General features: G+C 41.8%; 3 protein-coding genes and 1 non-coding gene across 5 annotated transcripts; 1 reads left to right on the forward strand and 3 right to left on the reverse strand.

Annotated features, from left to right (window-relative positions):
* Positions 1 to 7,537: 7,537 nt before the first annotated feature.
* Positions 7,538 to 10,088, reverse strand: pomp (proteasome maturation protein). Its single transcript, XM_030397535.1, has 6 exons — positions 9,953 to 10,088; positions 9,541 to 9,638; positions 8,456 to 8,516; positions 8,191 to 8,292; positions 7,983 to 8,076; positions 7,538 to 7,888 (listed from the first exon to the last, which is right to left on the reverse strand). The coding sequence occupies exons 1-6, from the start codon at positions 10,028 to 10,030 to the stop codon at positions 7,821 to 7,823; spliced, it is 501 nt and encodes a 166-aa protein (XP_030253395.1). The 5' UTR covers positions 10,031 to 10,088; the 3' UTR covers positions 7,538 to 7,820.
* A 145-nt stretch (positions 10,089 to 10,233) lies between these two features.
* trnac-gca (transfer RNA cysteine (anticodon GCA)) lies at positions 10,234 to 10,305 on the forward strand. The gene has a single exon. It is a non-coding gene; the product is annotated as a tRNA-Cys (tRNA).
* A 655-nt stretch (positions 10,306 to 10,960) lies between these two features.
* Positions 10,961 to 11,979, reverse strand: LOC115570471 (cytidine deaminase-like; the record flags this gene model as incomplete). The annotated part of the gene is made up of 4 exons (XM_030399079.1): positions 10,961 to 11,192; positions 11,310 to 11,367; positions 11,548 to 11,659; positions 11,880 to 11,979. Coding segments are annotated over 4 exons (405 nt in total), but the record flags the coding sequence as incomplete, so codon positions are not given.
* Positions 11,980 to 12,877: 898 nt separating this feature from the next.
* c19h11orf65 (chromosome 19 C11orf65 homolog) lies at positions 12,878 to 17,169 on the reverse strand. 2 transcript variants are annotated; one of them, XM_030397818.1, is made up of 9 exons: positions 17,055 to 17,167; positions 16,229 to 16,289; positions 16,054 to 16,146; positions 15,900 to 15,953; positions 15,591 to 15,797; positions 15,253 to 15,383; positions 13,413 to 13,586; positions 13,244 to 13,299; positions 12,878 to 13,042 (listed from the first exon to the last, which is right to left on the reverse strand). In XM_030397818.1, exons 1-9 carry the CDS (start codon positions 17,057 to 17,059, stop codon positions 12,909 to 12,911), a joined length of 915 nt encoding a protein of 304 aa, XP_030253678.1. In that variant the 5' UTR covers positions 17,060 to 17,167; the 3' UTR covers positions 12,878 to 12,908. The 2 variants fall into 2 exon arrangements, with proteins under 2 accessions (XP_030253678.1, XP_030253679.1); XM_030397819.1 differs by lacking the exons at positions 15,900 to 15,953; positions 16,054 to 16,146 and having other exon boundaries at positions 17,055 to 17,169.
* Between the last annotated feature and the right edge of the window lie 1,621 nt (positions 17,170 to 18,790).

Here is an 18,790-nt window from a genome sequence, read left to right on the forward strand (position 1 = left end):
AGGAGGGGACGACAGGCAGTTGTCTATTTTGTCTGTGTGCATCATGCGCGCCTTGACACGGCATTCTCATTACCAAGCACTGCACTATGACTCGTGCTTTTCTGCTTATTGACGCCTCGATTTTGAGAGTTTCAGAAGAGCAGAAAGACTCGAGCAGCTTTTAGATCATCAAATTGCCCTAAAGGGGGAGGAAAGAAAAGCCTCCAGTTTTCCTGTCAGTGGGTGCTGCTGAGGCGCAGACCGTCAATAAAGAGGCTGACGGAGCCAGCCAGGAGAATAGCATCTACCACCCACTGAGGCTCCGCGGGAACGCAGCTATTTGAGTGCAACAGCTCCAATCAACATCTATTTAAAGACAGTAGCGCGCAGAGTGTGGGTTCAAGTCCACAAGAATCCTCTGCATGGGAACTTGTGAAACTCGACGATGCTTGATTGTCGGGCTGAGCGCTCCTGTCACGGTCACGGTAAAGAAAGAGGAGGGTGACGCCGGTCGCAAGGGAGGGGTCTGTATATACTGGGAGGAAGAGCATGTGCACTCGTCTGGCTGGGATCGTTAGCATTAATTAAGACTCAATCTCGTCCTCGGCAAGTTGAAGTGGATCTGTGGCCATGGCAACCCACTCCCCAATGGTGAGCGGCGGCGAAGGCCTGCTGTCTCTCCACTTCCCCCGGCAGTCATTGTGATTTGTGGAGCAATTACCACACAGCTAGAGGAGGAAGGAGCACTTCAGCGAGACAAGTCGGTGTCCCGCCTAATGCGTGACATCCTCGCGGTGTCTGCCAGCGCGCGCACTCACTCACGATGGCAAGGACCCGAGTCTGGAGCGGAAATTAAACCACATGTTCTGTCAGTCAGAGCGAGACAGAGGTGGAGGGAGTTTGCTCTGGGTCGCGGGGTATTGTTTCGCAGGTGTCGTCGAGAGACACCTGCGAAACAGTACACTGAGAAAATGAAATGAGAGTGAAGCCGAGAAATATGTCGGTCTACTAACTGAGGATTTAAAAATAGTGGCGCGGCTCAGCGAACAGTGCCCTGGAACAATAGCTAAATCAGAGTGGCAGCGTGTGGGAAATCTCTCAACAAAAGACAACAAAGCGAGGTTTATTTTCCGCCTCTGAAACAAACTCGCTTGAATCTAAATCACTCCTAATGGACGTATCTCTCTAACGCCGTCGAAACTGTGTCCTATCTATGTCAGCGGCAGCCGTGTTGTGGGATGGGATGAGACGGATTGGTGGTTCTCATACCACCAGTAACACACTCACAGTGGGTTTTGGATCTCGCGCTCATGATCCATCCTGAGATTGACGAGTTGGTGGGTGAATACTTACTAGCACTGTCTGCAAGTCACAGTCGTAGGCAGATATCATGTAAACTGTTGGTGTTGTGTTTTTCGGTCCTGTCTGTCTTTTTCCTCTGTGCTGGTGACTATTTACTTCAAATGCGTAATCCAAGGTCCCATATTACGCTCGTGTTTAAGTTCATACTTTTATTTTGGGTGTCTACCAGACCGTGTTAACAAGGTTTGAATCTTTAAAAACACATTACCGTTATCGCACTGTCCATTGCTGCAGCACCTCTATTCACCCTGTGTCTGAACGCTCCCTCTTAATGCCTGTCTCTTTGAGGCCATCCTCCTGAAAAGCCCAGTCTGCTCTCATTGGTCAGCTCTCACAGGCCTGAACAGGCACCGCCCACCGTGTATCCGCTGCAGCTCTGCAGGTGTTTTTGTGACCACAACAGTGACTGTATAGTTGTGACGTCACAACCTTATGGCAGTTTTGACATCTAGAGATGGTAACTACTGCCGTGGTTTAGGTTTAATGACAGGCGAGAGAAGCAGGCTTTGGTTTGACAGCGACAATAGGCCTAACTGCTCCTTAACAGGTAAGCGTAGCTGCTATAGCATCAGTTGTATCAGAAAAAAAGAATGGTGACGAAGGCTCTCCTCAAAGGAAAAGATGTTTTTGTCCCTCGAATGGCCTAGATGAGAGTTTAATTTTATTCCAACTAGTTACGCTGGTGATAGTCCTCTCCTTCTGCAGAGGTGATGGGTTGAAGTTAACCTGTGATAGACAGATTGTTTGTCAAATCACCTGCCAGGTATTTTTTTCAAATGCCTGCCCTTGTCCAGGTTCTAGCGGCACCTTTCCAGATGGTTCTGTATAACAAACCATCTGGCACGTCAGGTTAGCTAAGGATCACTGCACAATCTGATATTGAAGTGTCGGAGTTGTTCCTGAAACATCCTAATTATTGTTTCTCAGGGGCCATCTTTGAAACTGACCAGTGACACTTTTGTAACGTCATAGCTCAGCGGGGGAAAAGATTGGAAAAATACACACATAGGCGAAGATATCCTTTGAAACTGGTGTTTAACATTGATAGCTACTTTAACCCCAAACTATGTTCTCCTAAACCTTGCCAAGTGTTTTTATTGCCTAAACCTAGCCAAATATTTACTGTATGTTGCCTAACCAGTAATTGATGTTGCCTAAACCTACTAAGTGGTTTAGTTTCCTAAACATAACCAAATTGACAGAAAACTGTAAAGATGTAGAAAATAATAAGTCAGTTAATTTATTTGATCATGTTGTAGGAACAACACCAACACAGCACTGCTGGAGTAAGGATTTCTAATTAGTAGTAAGCTGAAGTCAAAGCTAAGCCTAATAAGAATGTCATTGGTTTCGCAGATATTTGGTCAAACCATTGGAAAAAATAGAATCTCTGATCTGATGATGGCGCTACATGCAACAGTCGTCGAGATACTTTTTAAGCCACAGAAAAAGTGACGAGCAGAATTTAAGTCTTGTTCGGCCGCAGTTTCAGTGCATCACAGTCTTACAGTAAATAATTACAGGATCTCTTGGGCTCGCTCCAAATGCTGAATAACAAAGTGTGGTACAGTTGTACTCTGCTGACTACGCTAGTACACCAGAGTACATTAAAAGGGTAATGTTAACTCCGTGGAGATACAAAGGAGCCCTGTACAGAATGTTAGTCTATGACCTAAGGACTTGATGAATTCCTTCTTCGACCAGCAGTAAGGAACAGATGCCCTCCGAGGTGAGGGGGGGGGGGGGGTTACGTACATTCCTGCGATACGGATATCACCATCTCAGCTAATAAAGTGTGATTAAAAAAAAGAAAAAAGAAGTCATTTTCAGGATTTATATAATGCCAATACTAATGAAGGTTAAATTGCTCTTTAATGGTCCCTGTGAGGATATTTACTGTGAAAGTTCTATGTACATATCCTGTAGGTGTAGAGAAAAACATGCGGGTGGTAAAGATCGCTGCATAAACAACAATCGATCAAATCCACATTCTTTACTTTGATGTCTTCATGCATTTAGCAGAGAAACAACAACGTATGAATCATTCAGAGGAACTGCCTCAGCTGACATCCTCCCCCACATGCTCTCAACTACTTCTAATTACTCAGTAGAAGTCTGTAAACTGTTTTCATTAACACGCCGGCGCTAGTTTGTTAAACATCCCGGTGTAAATGACTTCAAGTTTTCTGTTTTATATAAGATGTTAAACATTAGTTTCTCCTTTTGGTGTATACCAGCATGCTGTTTGAACTCCAGCAGTATGCGTGTTGTTTACTCTCAGTCATGGCATTGCATTCTGCCGCCATGTGATTCAGATCTGCTCCGTAACAGTACATGCAATACTGAAGTCACAAACAGATCTGATGTATAACAGTATGCATTGTGTCAACCAGCTGCTCTGAGCTGACCCACAGGGAGTGTTATCTGTTGTCAAGGACAGCATCGCGATCCTGTAGCAGCCTCGGGCTAAACTGCTCTCCAGCCATGTATGAACAGTGACATCGGCTGAGTCCCCTTAGGCACCGGAACAAAATGTCCAGAGCGGAGCCGGTACCAACACAGGACCTGGTTAAGAAGCGGCCGGAGCAGAAACCAGTTGAGCAATGAACAGGAGGAGCGTAGTGTGGATTAATACTGCCATCTTGTGGTTGAAGGGAGGGCAAGAGAAGAATTGAACGAAACTTGTTGGTCTGGTCATAAACTAAACGAATAGTAATAGGAGAGTTTTAGCCACCAAGGAGACCTCTCACCTATTATAACCCTACCCCAATCTTAAGGGGTGCTTGTAGGACCTTAGAATTATAACAGAACTTTAACCTGGAGATAAATGTTAACATTTATCTGAAATGATTCATCCGAGGAACAAGTATTGGGAGTATTTAATAAAGGGAGCTACCCTTGAATGGCACAAAATGAATAAAAAATCCCAGACATGTACGTTATGGAAAAGGTCACGGCTAAAATACAGCTTAAAATAGACGTTTCTATAGATATATGGTCACCATGGATATAAGCCAAGTCCAAAACAAAGCAGCTTTGACTAATGTTTCTTTGGTAAAATATGTTATATATATCATATATTTTATGATACAGGTTTTTTTGGGGGGGTTAAATGAAGCTTTGTTGTTCTTGTTGTTTCTTTAGTCTTTGTTTCTTATTCATATGTCTCCATTCAAATAGATTCATATGGCTGTATAAAAGAATGCAGAGATGTTTATTAAGTAAATTATGAAATATATGAGTTGAATGTACAAAATATAATAATATACATGGAGTTTAGTTTACCCTTTATGACCAGTCTTGTGAAAACGGTTGAATTTCTTCTATGTCTGTAGAGAAAATGTAATGTAAAAAATAACCCAGATGATGTCATAGTGATGTCACCAGGGTTATCTTGGCTTAGGCTCGGACAGAACAAAAATGTCAAAAGAATTACCTTGCCACCAGCAGGAGGGATCGAGTTTGACAGACAGGAAGAAGACGATTTAATGAAATATCCGAATGGGTTGCATTGTGGGAAATTTAGGATGCAGCATTTTTTGGTGTCTGACTCAAATTAAGAACTACAAGTCTGGACATCACAGCCTCTGCTGCTTCCATTTGGACTATTAATTCATGCTTTCTGTAAGTAGACTACTAAACTGATAGCATTTTTTTTGCAGTGGTCGGCTCAGTTCACAAAGGAGGCCAGCCCAACAGATTTAAGAGTTGGGAACTCAAAAATCAACTTACATTTAACTTTCAAAAGACTCAGTCAGTGCCAAAAACATGTTCAGAATGTGCATGTGATTAAATACCTTATGTTGAGTTGTACAAGACTGCATCTAGAGTCCTTATTCAAAAACAACAATGTTATTTTTGCCACAACAGACCAGGCTCCTTACCTGTAATTGCTGAAGTCACATTGTGGCGCAACACAACAGAGTTGAGTTAAGAAAATACAATCTTAGGAACCCCTGACACTTTACACCCGTCACATAGTATGTGTATCTCCCCCAGGCTGTCGACTGACGTGATCAAAGTAGCTCTCAAGTGTAAGTTGTTTATGTTGATACACACTGATTCACCGTTTCCCAGAGTGTATTGTATGAATTTTGAATCACCGGGGAAGCTTCACATAATATTCCCCCGAAACGAGAAGCAAAACAAATCTAATCGCAGCGGTTGAAGCTCCCTTATAGACGTGCTATTTCATCAAATGTGGCAGAGCTGCATCAGAGTGCACTCTGTCCTGAAATACATCCGTTACTGCTTCATCATTAAAACCAAGCACTGGAGCCAAACTGTATCTGCTCTCTGTTATTGTATTTCAGTCTTACATTTTCTCTCTTCATTTTTGGCATTTCTTTAACTTTGAGTTGCCTCCTTCTTTGGAATATGATATATCCAAATTGACCCATGTCGCAGCAGGATAATAGGCGACATAAACATGACCTGTGGGGTTGCCAGCTGTATTAAATGAAAACAAATAAGACATAATCACCTCAATGAAGATAGTTGTTGTGATATTTTGTGTGAGAGAGAAAAATTCATAATTCATAAAAGCGACATTTGATTATTTGTCTGATTAAATGCTTCATGTAACATCGAAAAATGCAGAGGATTTTTAAATGGCCATTTATAAATGCAGCTTTAGAGCTCTTGCTTTATGTGTTTATAGTTGCAGTAAATTATTTTTGTCGTAACTAATTCTTTACAGCGAATGGGACACAACAAGTTCCGGTATAAACTCGATGCGTCGCGCATGCGTAAAATAGCTCGCCATGGTTTATAACCGAAGTGTGTTAGACGGATTTCTCTCTCGACACTCAAATCCTCTTTGGTCGCCACGGTCAGCCTCGGAATTGCTTCGTTATCGTCAAGTAGAGGCGACTCCCCGTAGTTTTTACATTTAGACCACAGTTTCGATGCGAGTGTGTTCATTTAATTGTGTTATAAATACCAAATACTTGCTGCTAATAAGTAGATACGCTTTGTTTAAACGTAACTACTTCCGCATGACGTATTTTCCCATCATGCTCTGCAGCCGAGGATGTGTTTTAAATTTGACGTATTCAGGCTTATAGCTAGCACCAAATCTGTTGTGTTGCTAGAAACATTACTTACAAATGTTTACATATTTCAAATTTGTTTGTAAGAAAACATGTGTTAAACATTCCACCATGTGCTAGAGAGATTTACGGTTGCATTGGTATAAATACAAGCTGGAAGCTTCAACTCCCTCGGTTGGTCCGATGGCGGTGAGATTTCAATTGATTGCTACAGTGAGTTACAGAACCTCTACGTTTCTTCTCTCCCCTCCCTCACCGCCGACCTTGACCAGCCTTTTGACCGTTTTATCTTCGGCTTTTAATGATTTTACCAGAAATTATGATGAAAATAATACGCGAAAAATACAATTTTAGCTTTGAATCCAAATGGCATTAATGCCAGTGTAAATCTTGGAACCCATCAGATTTCCTCTGATACTGATATCTGTTTCGAGATTATTGTAGTATACTGTAGTATATGTGATGCAGTATAGATTTATTCTCATTGCAACTCAAATTTCTTCACAGTAGCATCATTTTAAATACACTTATCAAACAATATAGTTGATTTACCAAGTTTATCACTCATAACAAATGATTGATTGACTGAATGATTGTTGGCAGAAAACTCCATTCTTGTCATTTTCTTTGCCTTCTAGCAGCTCCTTATTGCAGTAGTGCAAAAACTGAGTCACTTTTACTTCATCGCTTTCATGGAAGTAATCTGTTAAAGCATGATAGCCTATTACTGAATACAGATCTTAGTGTAACACACATTCCTATAATGCTACTCTTGGATTGTTGCAGTGAAGCATTAGTGGCATCAACACAGTAGAAGAGCTACATAAAAAAAACACCAAACTCTGACAAACATTAGCTCTATGAAGACATTACACCGAATTCTGTGACCTTATTAATCACTGCGCTTTAATGACACATAATTATTTAATATTAAATTAATTTCATTATTTTGAAATGAATGAAAATTAAACAAAATAATGAAATTAATATTAAATAATTATGTGGCATTAAAGTGCATTAAATAAGTATTTTGTCATGACTGAAATTGACAGCTATTCTTGATGCCATTTGACATGTTTTCTAATGCTAAACACATGAGGATAGGAGCAGCAGTACAATTAAATAAAGCATCAAATGAACACACATCATGAGGAAGGTTATGAAGTTTATTAGAAATACCAACCAGACTGGAATCATACAAAAGCAGCACTGATGCTCGTCTAAATGTCCATTTAACTCTCCAGATCTACGTCATTTACAGGGTAATCCCGCCCCACACGACCCCATCACTCCCGTCTTTCCCAAAACAAGTCTGACTTCCAATTTGATTTGATGATTTATGTTTTTAAGCCAATAAACACATGTAATTCAGACGAATAACAATTCTAAATCTATGAGTAGATGTGCATGTGTGTGTCCCATCTTCTTTCACAACATTCCCAGTTTGTACTCCACCATCATGTGTGGCTCGCCCATCATTTCACTCTGGGCTGGATCTGCAAGGTAACAGGACACAGACGTAGTGTGGCGGTTAGATATTACATTCAGACAGTTGTGACTGTGTAAAAGGTGAAGGGATTAAAGGCTTACCGTTGAGGATGTCGTCAAAGCCGATGGCCTCGTCGCTGCCTCGCAGAGTGTCCAGAGCCAGGTTTGAACTCTGTAAGAACGGCAGACGCTGGATCTGGAAGGAGGAGCGTCAGGAGTTAAGATAGAGAAACACGACTTGAAAATGAAGTGAAAAGGGTGAGAATGGTTATTGGGTGTGGGGATTTGGGTTAGAAAGACATGCAGTTACCTGTCTAGCTGCCCTGTACTCCATCTGCAGTTTGAGAGGAGCATGAAGACCCTGAATGTTTCTGAGAGTGGAGAAATTCATCTTGTCCTTGTTCAGCTGGAACTGCAAACCACAGAAACAGTAACGGGGACAAAAAGGATTATTTCCGCATATCCACACACTGTCCACTCTGATTTAGGTGGGGTTATGCAGAAACTAGGCTAATGATCTGCTTCAACCAAATATGGTTGAACTTGGTTCATCTCTTACAAATCAGATTACTCACATTTTTTTCTGACAGCTCCAGCGAGTGGCTTGGTAGGAGCTCATTCTTTACACTGGAAAAGCTGGTTGGGGACAGAAGAAATGCAACAAGGAGGTGAAAAGGAGCATCATTTACATCTGTAAAAATCTATGACAGGGGCTGTCCAAGTTTTCATGACTGAGGGCCAATTTAGAGAGCTAGATGGGCACTTAATATGAAGCATGCCTGTCTGAGGGAAACACTTGCCAGAAACGGCTGTCACACAAACTACACCGAGTCATTACAAGTAAACATTCAGGCTAATTAGTTGTGTCTGTAAAAATACTTTCTACATGTTGCTCTCTCTTATGCAGAGAGTCACTCTCAAACCAAATATTTAGTAGTTTTATTATTGACCAGGTAATTAGGAATTTGTAACATCGCACAGCATATACTGTGTGTAGTGTATATGTATACAGCATTGCCTGAACAATACATTTTCAGGCTGATAACTTTATAAACACTGATCAACCAAGAGATCTGAGGAGCCGTATATTTTGCAGATGATTTGAGACTTACCGTAAACATATTTATGTTTCTTTTTGTCCTGCAATTTCCTGGGAAGCAGTGGTATATATTTTCTATATGGATTGATTATACTTTATTTGTTAAAAAAGGAGCCCTGTATAGTTTTGGGGAAGAAATAAACAAACTCTATTTTTCTGACTTAATAAACAAACTGACCTTAAAAGACACTGTTTTACTGTGTTTATGTGTGGCGGACCCTGCCACCTTTCTAGCTCCAAACAGTGTTCTGGTGACCTTATTCTCCTCTGAGAACAGATTATTACAAATAAATATTATCTCATTAATAATGTAAATATTAAAAGTCTCAGTTTGAATGTCTAATCTTAAACTACCTAGTTCCTCCTTAAAAGTAATCCAAGTAACACTGAAAACAGATATTGAAATATAATTATTCATTAAATCATGTTGGGACTAGTGTATGTGCCAATTTACAACAAAAACCTTATAGTGATTTTTTTAGACAGACACAAAACTGTCTGTCAGAAATCTCATTGGTTACATATATATCGTTAATTCAGATTGATGTTTGTGCGTCTTACCCGCTACGCAGAGAGTCCTGCACTCCATAAGCTCCGTGTGGACACAAGCCTGCCACAGGGACACTGTCTTTGAGCTGAGAGCGGAGTCCTCGAGTATCCTGTGACAAACACAAACCACACACGTCCACCGTTTACAACTGCTGATATTTCGTTTACAGACGCAGAGAGCTTAAATAACCTCTTCAACCTTCTGCGAGCAAGTTTAGGAGCATCATGGCTAAGCGCTAACTAGCATTAGCTCGAGTGACTAATCAAATTCGCGACTACTGGATTTCCGAGGACATAAAGGCAAAAGACAAATGTACAAGGAAGTGAACTGACTTTGCGTTTAAATACAGGAAACACTGTCGTGCTCACCACTGTGGTTTGGACATGATAAATTGTAATAAAAAAGAGAAGACCGCTTCCATACCATATTGATTCCGTTTCTTGCACTTTCCTTTCGATACACTGCAACATCCGGTTGAGACGCGTTTTCATGACGACACATCCGGTGTAAACCGGTAATGTGTATAATTTGGTATTTAAAAACACGACACAGTGGCACACATCCGATCACTGTATGTGTGGTTGGTTCGATTTTTACAACTTTGTTGTGGACATCACAACGCCGACTGAACTTTCACGTTATAATAACACAAACTCTGGTCATGGTTAACTTTGTAGAGTGGACCTGCTGCGATGTTAACATATGGGGGTATAGCTCAGTGGTAGAGCATTTGACTGCAGATCAAGAGGTCCCCGGTTCAAATCCGGGTGCCCCCTCTTTTCAAGAATATGATGCAGAAGGTATATTGTATATTGACAAAACTTTAAATGCTTTAACGTCCAAATCTCCACGATTTTAGTATATTGTCTCATACAGCTCGCATGCTTGACAGTAGTTCTACATAGTTTTAAAACACAGACTCATGACCAACAATTTTAACATTTGTTTAAATGGTGAGATTTTCTTGTATAGAAATATATATAACTGTGTATATATATATATATATATATATGTATATATATATATATATATATATATATATATATATGTATATATATATATACACACACACACACACACACACACACACACACATACATATATATATATATATATATATATATATATATATATATATATATAGATATAGATATAAAACTATATGCGTGTGTGTGTTATATATGTTTGTGTAAATCCTCTTTTTTTAAAAGCATGGTTTCTTACTGGTTTAAATTATATTATAACCACTGGCAAGTGGCAATTCAGTTGTACTAGAGTGAGTTGGGCTAGTCTATGATCCCCCCACATATTTGTCAGCATGCAAATGTTGTTAAAACTTTCTAAATAAGAAACAGAAAATGGTTACACTTTTTTCAGGTTGGAATATATTTATTTTATTTAATGAGTATAATAATCCAACATAGTGTCATATACAACTTTTGAAGACACAAGCTTAAAACACAGGATTGAGAGAAAACACAGGCTGAAGTTATGAGTGAAATCAATCAATCAGATCCTTGTGTCCCGTTCAGTTTCTCTTTGGAGAGTCCATCTCCTGTTTCCTCAGGTACTCGGCACCCCATGAGAGAGGGAGCAGCTCCTCCAGTGTCATCATGGTGTAGGATCCATCCACCTTGGTCATGAAGACGGGGATATCTCCAAACTGAGAGGAGAGCAGTGATATTTCAAAGATTGAAAAAGAAATTGCTCTGCTATAAATTCAAAATAAGTCAGCTTTATGATTGCTTTTAATGCTGGATAACGTCTGGAGCTGCATGACCTCTCTGATGACCTGTCGGCAGGCTCCACAAGGAGGGATCACCCGGTCCTCAAGATCACTGCAGAGAGAAATTAGATGAATCAAAGTCTGGTCTCTCTCTCGGCAGCAAATGTCACATACATGCCGCTTTATTAAAGATGTCTCTGGGAAAGTAGAATTCAAATCAGACAAGTGCGAATCATCACAATCACAAAAACACATTAAGCCCAAAATAAAAACACGTATATATTAATAGTACCTGGAAACAGCAATAGCCTTTAATTTCCTGTGACCCTCAGAAACAGCCTTGTTTATAGCAGTCCTCTCTGCACACAGGCTGAGGTAGAAGCATGCATTCTCAACATTGCAACCTGTCAAGAAACAAAGAAACAAGGGTCACCTTTTACAGATTTCAACAGTCAACAGTTTGTTACGCTGGAATGCACAAAATCAACAAGACATCTGTCCACAAAAGCGACAACCCACACACAAAAGGGACATTTCTCACTTCTAAACATAACAAATACCTGCTGTAAATGTCGCTATCACTCATGCGACTTTTTCAAAATGGCAAAAAAGGTCATGTTGTACCTGAGAAGATCTGCCCATCCTCTGTCAGCAGGGCTGATCCCACCCTGAGCTCACTGTAAGGGCAAGAAGAGAACTCTTTGGCCTTGTGGGACTCCTGAATGAGAGATTCGAATCAGTCGTCTGCAGCTCCAGTCTTCAGGTTTGCCATTTCAGCCGCTTAGATTCAGTCCTGTAAAAAATCCACTACTCACTGTACAGTATGCTCAGGCAAAATCATTCACTTCTAATCAAATAGGTAAGTTGCTCAAGAAAATGTTATCTAGAGACAAAGACAGGTACAATCTAATAAACGTACTCTGACCTGTTTGGCTGTGGGAGGAGGGATGTCAGCTGTCGTTCCTCTGTGCTTTATGTTGAGATCCCTCTTCTTTAAGTAGCTCCCTTCCTCAAAATTACCGTCCGTTTGCATGAGGGATTTGGCTAACAGTCGTGCAAAAGATTCAAATTTCACCTGAAGCAAATTAATCTTTTTCTTTATTTTGCTTTTCAACTACAATGACCTCCCAGCCCCCTGAAGCAGGTCAAGCTAAGATGTAAACACATTTTAAACTGATGCTTCAAATTGAAATTGAAGCGTCGCCTGAGAAATGGGTGAACTGCTCCAGATGATGACACGGCCATTAAGTGTAATTTAGTCTGCAGGCATTCTGCACACGCTGCGACAGACGTCTGAAGCGTTTACATCTAGTTTACCTACCACATTTAAGGACACAGGCCCTTTTTTGAAAATCCATTTCGAATGCACACACGTTCCCTCTGCTCCGGTCTATGTATTTGGCTGGCAAATGGGCAGAACATTCAAATGACACCCTCTGATATTCACAGGAACTGTTTGAAATGTAAATCAGCTCTGTGGGTGCAGCCAGTTGTCTCCAGATATAACCAGCTGGATCAGGTTCATTGCCAAATAGATTCATTACTTAGATTATAGATTTTGTTTGACTTTGGGTAACAGAAGTTATTTCACTCAAAGACGAGATAAGACATTTGCACCGGGATGGTTTTAACATTAATTATTTTATTATGTTCTTAATAACTGTCTCCATCAGCAGCATCATCACAATCATCATCATCATCATCATCGGCAGCAGCAGCAGCAGCAGCAGCAGCAGCAGCAGCAGCATACTCATGTGGATCTAACACGGACGGATGTGAATGAACATCTGGAAGAGGAAGAGAGACGGACGAGAGAAAGTGAGGAAGAGAGGGACAGAGGGATAGGGCTGAAAACAGAATGCTCAACATTTTGTATCACAGCAGATGAGAAATACGCGGATGGGAACACAGCATTGTTGGTCCCAAAGCTGAACAGCAGATGGCGGCACAGCACACGCCATGAAGCAACGAACGGGGAGCATTCTCACCTATGCTCCTCTCAGAGGAGTGGCTGCACGCCAGACATCTCCACTCCTCCATGTAACTGCACAGGCAAAAGAGCAAAGTATAAACAAAACCCCAAATGACACACATTCAATTATTGTCACCCACATTGCAGCGTCATGAATCAGAATGTCTTGACTTTGTGGATCTTACTCCTCAAAGTTGAGAGTGTTGGTCCAGGCCAGGAGCTCTTCCAGCTCCCAGTCCTTCGGTGTCTCATCGTCTCCCTTCTCCTCAGTGACGCCCGTCCCTTCCTGTGCTGAGTTCTCCACCAGCGTCGCCATGTATCGGTGCTCTGGGTCAGTCTGCAGACGTCCCCGGTTATACCTGAATGTAAGGGACGGAGGGCATTTGGCCATGTCACAGAAAAGTATTTTCCACATTTTTTGATTGAAAAGAGCAGAAAGGGACTTTAATGTCCATGTGAAGGTTTGGCAGACTTGCAGTGTGTTAACAATTAAGCCTTTGTTTTTTCTCACAGAGTCTGCAGCGTCCACACTATTCCAATTCAAAGACGTGGCGCCACACCAGGCATGACTCATACAATCAACTGCTGTCAGGCTGTTTCGTCAGGTGTGTTCCGGAAAACCTGCAGCCACACGACCCTTTATTAGATAGTTTAGACAGGCCCGGGAGGCAAACTGGTGCTCTGAGTTACACCCTATATTAGTGCTAACACGCTAATGTGTTAAATCATCCGCCTGATTGAGTGCGTCATGGTTCGGGTTTTTTTGGTTTAGTCATTTCATGTTTTATTTTGGCGGTTCATCCTTTTGTTTTCATCTTCTGCTTCCACCCTTTTTTTTGACTGTCCCATTAGTTTCACCTGCCTCTCATTAGGCTCCCCTCCCTTGTGTGTTCCCCTCTGTGTAACTCCTCATGTTCTCTGGCCTCGTGCTTTTGGTTTCCTGCCTGTGTTCTCAGAGTTTCGGGGTTGTAATTGGTTTCGATTCTTTTTGGTATTGTCCCAGTCGGTTTTTGTTGCTTGGGTTTCGGGATTCTTGTGTCCAACCTTTCAAAAATTGTCCCGGTTGGGGGAAAGAAAGCAGATTTGTGCGCCAGTTTTCCAGCTGCATCTCATCTCTTTAACCAGGCTTCTAAAAACACTAAGCCCTGCAACTTCAGCTACCAGATACTGATGCAACACTTTGGCTCAATTTATTTCCAGTCTTGCTATTTTTGTTGTTGTTGTTGCCTGTTTTCCAGGACTCCTCCTATCCTCCGTTTCCCTAGTAGTCCCGTCTGTTCCAACTCCGGTCCCTCTTTCCTGCCCATCAATTGTTCCGACCTGATGATGGTGCTAGTTGAAAAGTTGGGGCGGATTATCGAACATGAACGTCTGCGCCAGAGTTCACGACGATCCATAGAATACTTGTTGAGATATTTCACTTGAGAACATCGTTTTCAGACTCAAACTGGCTCTAGAGGGAAGTCAGGGGATCTCGTGACGATCCATCCAGTAGCTGTGATATAACGGCCTGTCCAACATCCCTACGATCTAAAAACAACACTCACTGCATGATAAAAATGTTTTCAACCCATTCCCCAAGCTGTGATTTCTAATTTAGTAAAAGCTAGAATCCTAAATGAAACATGCCCTTGGTCATTTGTACAGTTGTGTCTATTAATCATAGTCCATTATTTGATATCTGCGTACTAAAGACGCAAGATTCTGAATTTCAAAGCTACGTCCCCTTGGGCCACAGGTATTAAGGACCTTTAATACACAATCAGAACAGCAGCGTGTTGTTAATCAACCTGCCGTTTTCTAAAGGTCAACAGGAGGCTTCCTTTCAGAGAGGCCGGCGCTTTTCGCACTGTGAATGGAGTTAAATAATAATACACGCTTGATTAGACACAAACGGGGTCTAGAATTTGCCGTTGCCCTCCGATGCTAATTTTAGGCCACAGTCGTCCAGCAGAAGACTAGTTTTCAGGGTCGGTCAAACACATGGCTCTCAATTTTGGGCCGCCCGTGCCTCCTCAAACTCACATCTGCGTCAGCCATTCCATTTTCCTCCTCTTCCTCCACTCGTCTACATCCCGTTGCCGCTGCAACGTGGAATAGTGGAAGTCTTTTTTCTTGTTGGCGCCGACCTCCGTGGGGTCAGCCGTGGGTACCACCTGTCAGAGAGAAGAAGAAGAAGAAGAAGAAGAAGAAGAAGAAGAAGAAGAAGAAGCGCATGAACAAAGACTTCATAACATCTGCGCGTGTCATCTGAATCGAATAAGGTGTCTGAGAGCATTACGTTTCAAAACAATGTGTTTAATGTGGCTGTTTTATCTGTTTAATATAAGGGCATCAGACTCTTAGGTGACAGGCTTCTTCACCTTGCAGCAAAAGAGCCTCCAGCTGTTGTTCTCCATACGCCGGTACCATCCTGATCGATCCTCCTGCCCAACAGGCAGGCCTCTTTTAGACTGCGGGGCTGCAGGCTTCTTCAGGCCTTTGGTGTAATTCCTTGGGCTGCTGGCACACACGTCAGTGATGGGCCGATGGGTGAAGATCTTGTAGTAAATGCTGGGCGGAAAAGTAATCTGAAGGCAAAGTTAAAGTTAAGATGTTCAGAGTTACATCTGCAGTATTATATGCGTGCAGTTGCTGGGTAAATTAGCGACGTTCCTCCGTTCGGCTCTCACCCCTCCAAGTCGAAACCTGATGAAAACCCCCGCAGCGGCATCCAGCAACTCTGCCTGGCGTGGGAAAATCAAATTTGACCATTTATTTCCCATCATACAGCATATTTACATGTATGTCTATTTCCTTTTTCAATGAGAGCATGGTTTCTGTCACCTCTCGGGGATTGACAGTTTTGAGAATCCTCTGTGGATCCTGCTGGTTGCAGTGGCTGATGCGATATTTTAAGTACTTGAAGACCTGTCTGTACTGCAGTTTGGGTAGAAAAATGGGTTTTTAGTCGATGCCCGTTTACTTTGAGTCATGTGTGTACAAGAGCTGCAGCGCTCACCACATATCTTATCCAGGCCCTCTGAATTCTTCTGGCTGCTATCTGCTGTTCGTCCTGCAGACTTGGAGGTGTGCGAGGAAACGAGAGGAGGGGAGAAGGTAACAGTTACTTACTTGAGATAATAATACACATTAATGCACCAATTTGTGCGCGCCACTCATTGCTTATCATTGCTTAGGTGCAATATATATGATTTTTAGTTAGTTACATTCAAAAATGAACGGACATTGCCGACAGAATGTGAATAAGTCAAAGTTTTGACGTTATGTCAAAGACTGTGAATTTTGTTGAGGAGATATCTGCTGAAGTTAGCATGCTAACCAGCTAGCCCCCAGTCCTGAGCACCTCTGTTACTCCCAGCAATGGCTGCTGCGACATTCTCAAATGATGCACGTTTCGGTGTGTGCACTCTCGCTGACGTGAGTTCAGTGTGTTGGTCTTTTCGTAGTGTGACGTCAGTTTACAGGTCAGTGCGTCACACCTTACAAATCACACCACCCTCGTGGCTCCAGCTCGCCACACGTTGATGTAGAATTGGTGTACAGGTGTATTCAACGGGCCGCCACCTCGACCTCGTCTCGCTGAAGTTGCCAAATGGTGGGGCCGAATTCGGCAAATGCTATCCTCCTCACACCCTCCCAACCCACACTCACTCACTCACCAGGCAGTTTTCACACTCAAAATCATTCGCTTTACTTTTCAAGTTACTGGCCTTCTCATAATGCATCCGTAGAAAATGCATTTTTAAATTCAAACTTTCATCTGGCTCTGCCTTCAGCTGAGTCTGTGTGTCCATAATCCGGCAGTTGCATAAACAATACATTACCTCATAACGTCCTCTGTCTGTAAATGTAGGGTTAATCTAACGTTAACTGTCAGATTGTCCTTTTTTCTTCGGTAACCTGGCAACAAAGCACGCCTTATCTGTTACTTTCAAAACAAAAGTGATCACCGACAACGGTGGTCAAGTTCATAAAATGTGTGTACAGTTCAGTGTGAAAAGTGAACAAAAGAAACAAGACAGAAACAAATAAAATTCTTTACTCACCTCGTGATATTCATGTCAATATCTGCATGTCTCAGCAGGCTGTACATAATGATAGGTCCAAAAGTGTGCTTTTATTTTGAAGACAAAACTAGTAGTAGATTCAGACCTTACACACTGAACTCTGCTGGCACAAACCAATGCAAAACAACAAAATTAATCATATTAAGCAGTTATTTAATAAGAAAAATTGAAGGGAAGGCATGCCTGCTTTATATTCAGTGCAGGTCAGGATGAATGTGAAGACATTTTACCCATCGGCCTTTAGATGGAGCTCTTTCACAAGTAAACGCAGCTTTTCTTTTGTCTCTCCACCACTCACACTTTACACTACTCTTGAGCATGCCCATGCATGCACCACACACCCCAAATCACTATGATCTTTGTAAATCTGTAATGAATAATGTTTTTCCCTTTAAACGCCCTGAGTTGAGCAGCCAGGCCTTCTGTCCCCCAATCCACGGTAAATTACTCTGTCGGACAGTGTCATCAGCAGGGTGTGTGAGGCCTCTCTCTGGGCATGAGCAAAGGCAGCAAATCCGACAGGTTGATGTGGTTAAAGCATCTGACTGTAGTTAAAAATATATATATACACTTGAGGAGTAAGAAAACACTCAAAAGCACATGATAACATATGTGCACAGGTACACAGCGACCTGAAGCCTGTGATTACAAACATGAGCCACAGTCATGGTTTAGTATTCACAATTTTAATGTAGCGAAAATGAACTAATTGTACAATCATTTCAGCACACAGTGGCTCTTATAGTAGAGGAAATAAAGACCAATCTATGCCAGATCTGCAGTGTTTCTTGGCATTGTTAAGCCTATACTTTTTTATAAGGCCAGTCATGAACTTGTCACCATTTAAGCATGAGCCAATCCGGCTTCAGCTGAATCCAATCATGCTCAAAAACAAAACATTCCCTTCCAATTTCTGCCCTCTCAGCTGTGACAGTTTCAGACTGAACATTTAATTCAAAGGCAGAGTGAACCCGCAATAAGAGTTAAGCAAACTCTCTGTATTTCTTAAGCCGCTAAATGCAAAAACATACATCGAAGTGGCTCACAGGTAGCCCGGCCGATCATCCTGTTTGCGCTCCAGGCAAGCCGTGCTCGTAATCCTGGACCGAAACAGTTACTGATATGACTTGCTAACAAGACTGATGTCCATTATGCAAATATCCACAGAATGCATTTCCTCTCTAAAGCCTACGGGCATCTAACAGAAATCAATTCCCATTTATTCAAAGCTGAAATCTCCTCCTCTTCCAGTCTGTTTATTTTTCTCCGAGGGGAGGGCTCTGTCTTCTTGACTCCTAACAAGGACAGCCTGGTTTCCACACTTCTAGCACACAGAGAAAAATATATATGGGCTCGTACTCCTGATACACAGCTTTTGGACATTACTGTAAATGTATTTAGATTTTTGAATATTTTGCAGATATTTGGCTACACCATCTGGTTAAAGGTGCATTATGTAGCATTAATTTAATTAAATCAAGTTTTATCCAATA

Source organism: Sparus aurata, chromosome 19, assembly GCF_900880675.1.
Source record: "Sparus aurata chromosome 19, fSpaAur1.1, whole genome shotgun sequence".
Taxonomy (NCBI): Eukaryota; Metazoa; Chordata; class Actinopteri; order Spariformes; family Sparidae; genus Sparus; species Sparus aurata.

Coding starts and splice junctions, on each gene's coding strand:
- c19h11orf65 (XM_030397818.1), bottom strand. Junction 15,798..15,899: donor TCAGGTTTCGACTTGGAGGG/GTGAGAGCCGAA, acceptor CTTTGCCTTCAG/ATTACTTTTCCGCCCAGCAT. Junction 13,043..13,243: donor CTCCTCTGAGAGGAGCATAG/GTGAGAATGCTC, acceptor TTCCTCTTCCAG/ATGTTCATTCACATCCGTCC.
- pomp (XM_030397535.1), bottom strand. CDS start 10,030: ATGTGTCGTCATGAAAACGCGTCTCAACCGGATGTTGCAGTGTATCGA. Junction 8,293..8,455: donor TGGAGCTGTCAGAAAAAAAT/GTGAGTAATCTG, acceptor TGTGGTTTGCAG/TTCCAGCTGAACAAGGACAA. Junction 8,077..8,190: donor AGTACAGGGCAGCTAGACAG/GTAACTGCATGT, acceptor TCCTCCTTCCAG/ATCCAGCGTCTGCCGTTCTT.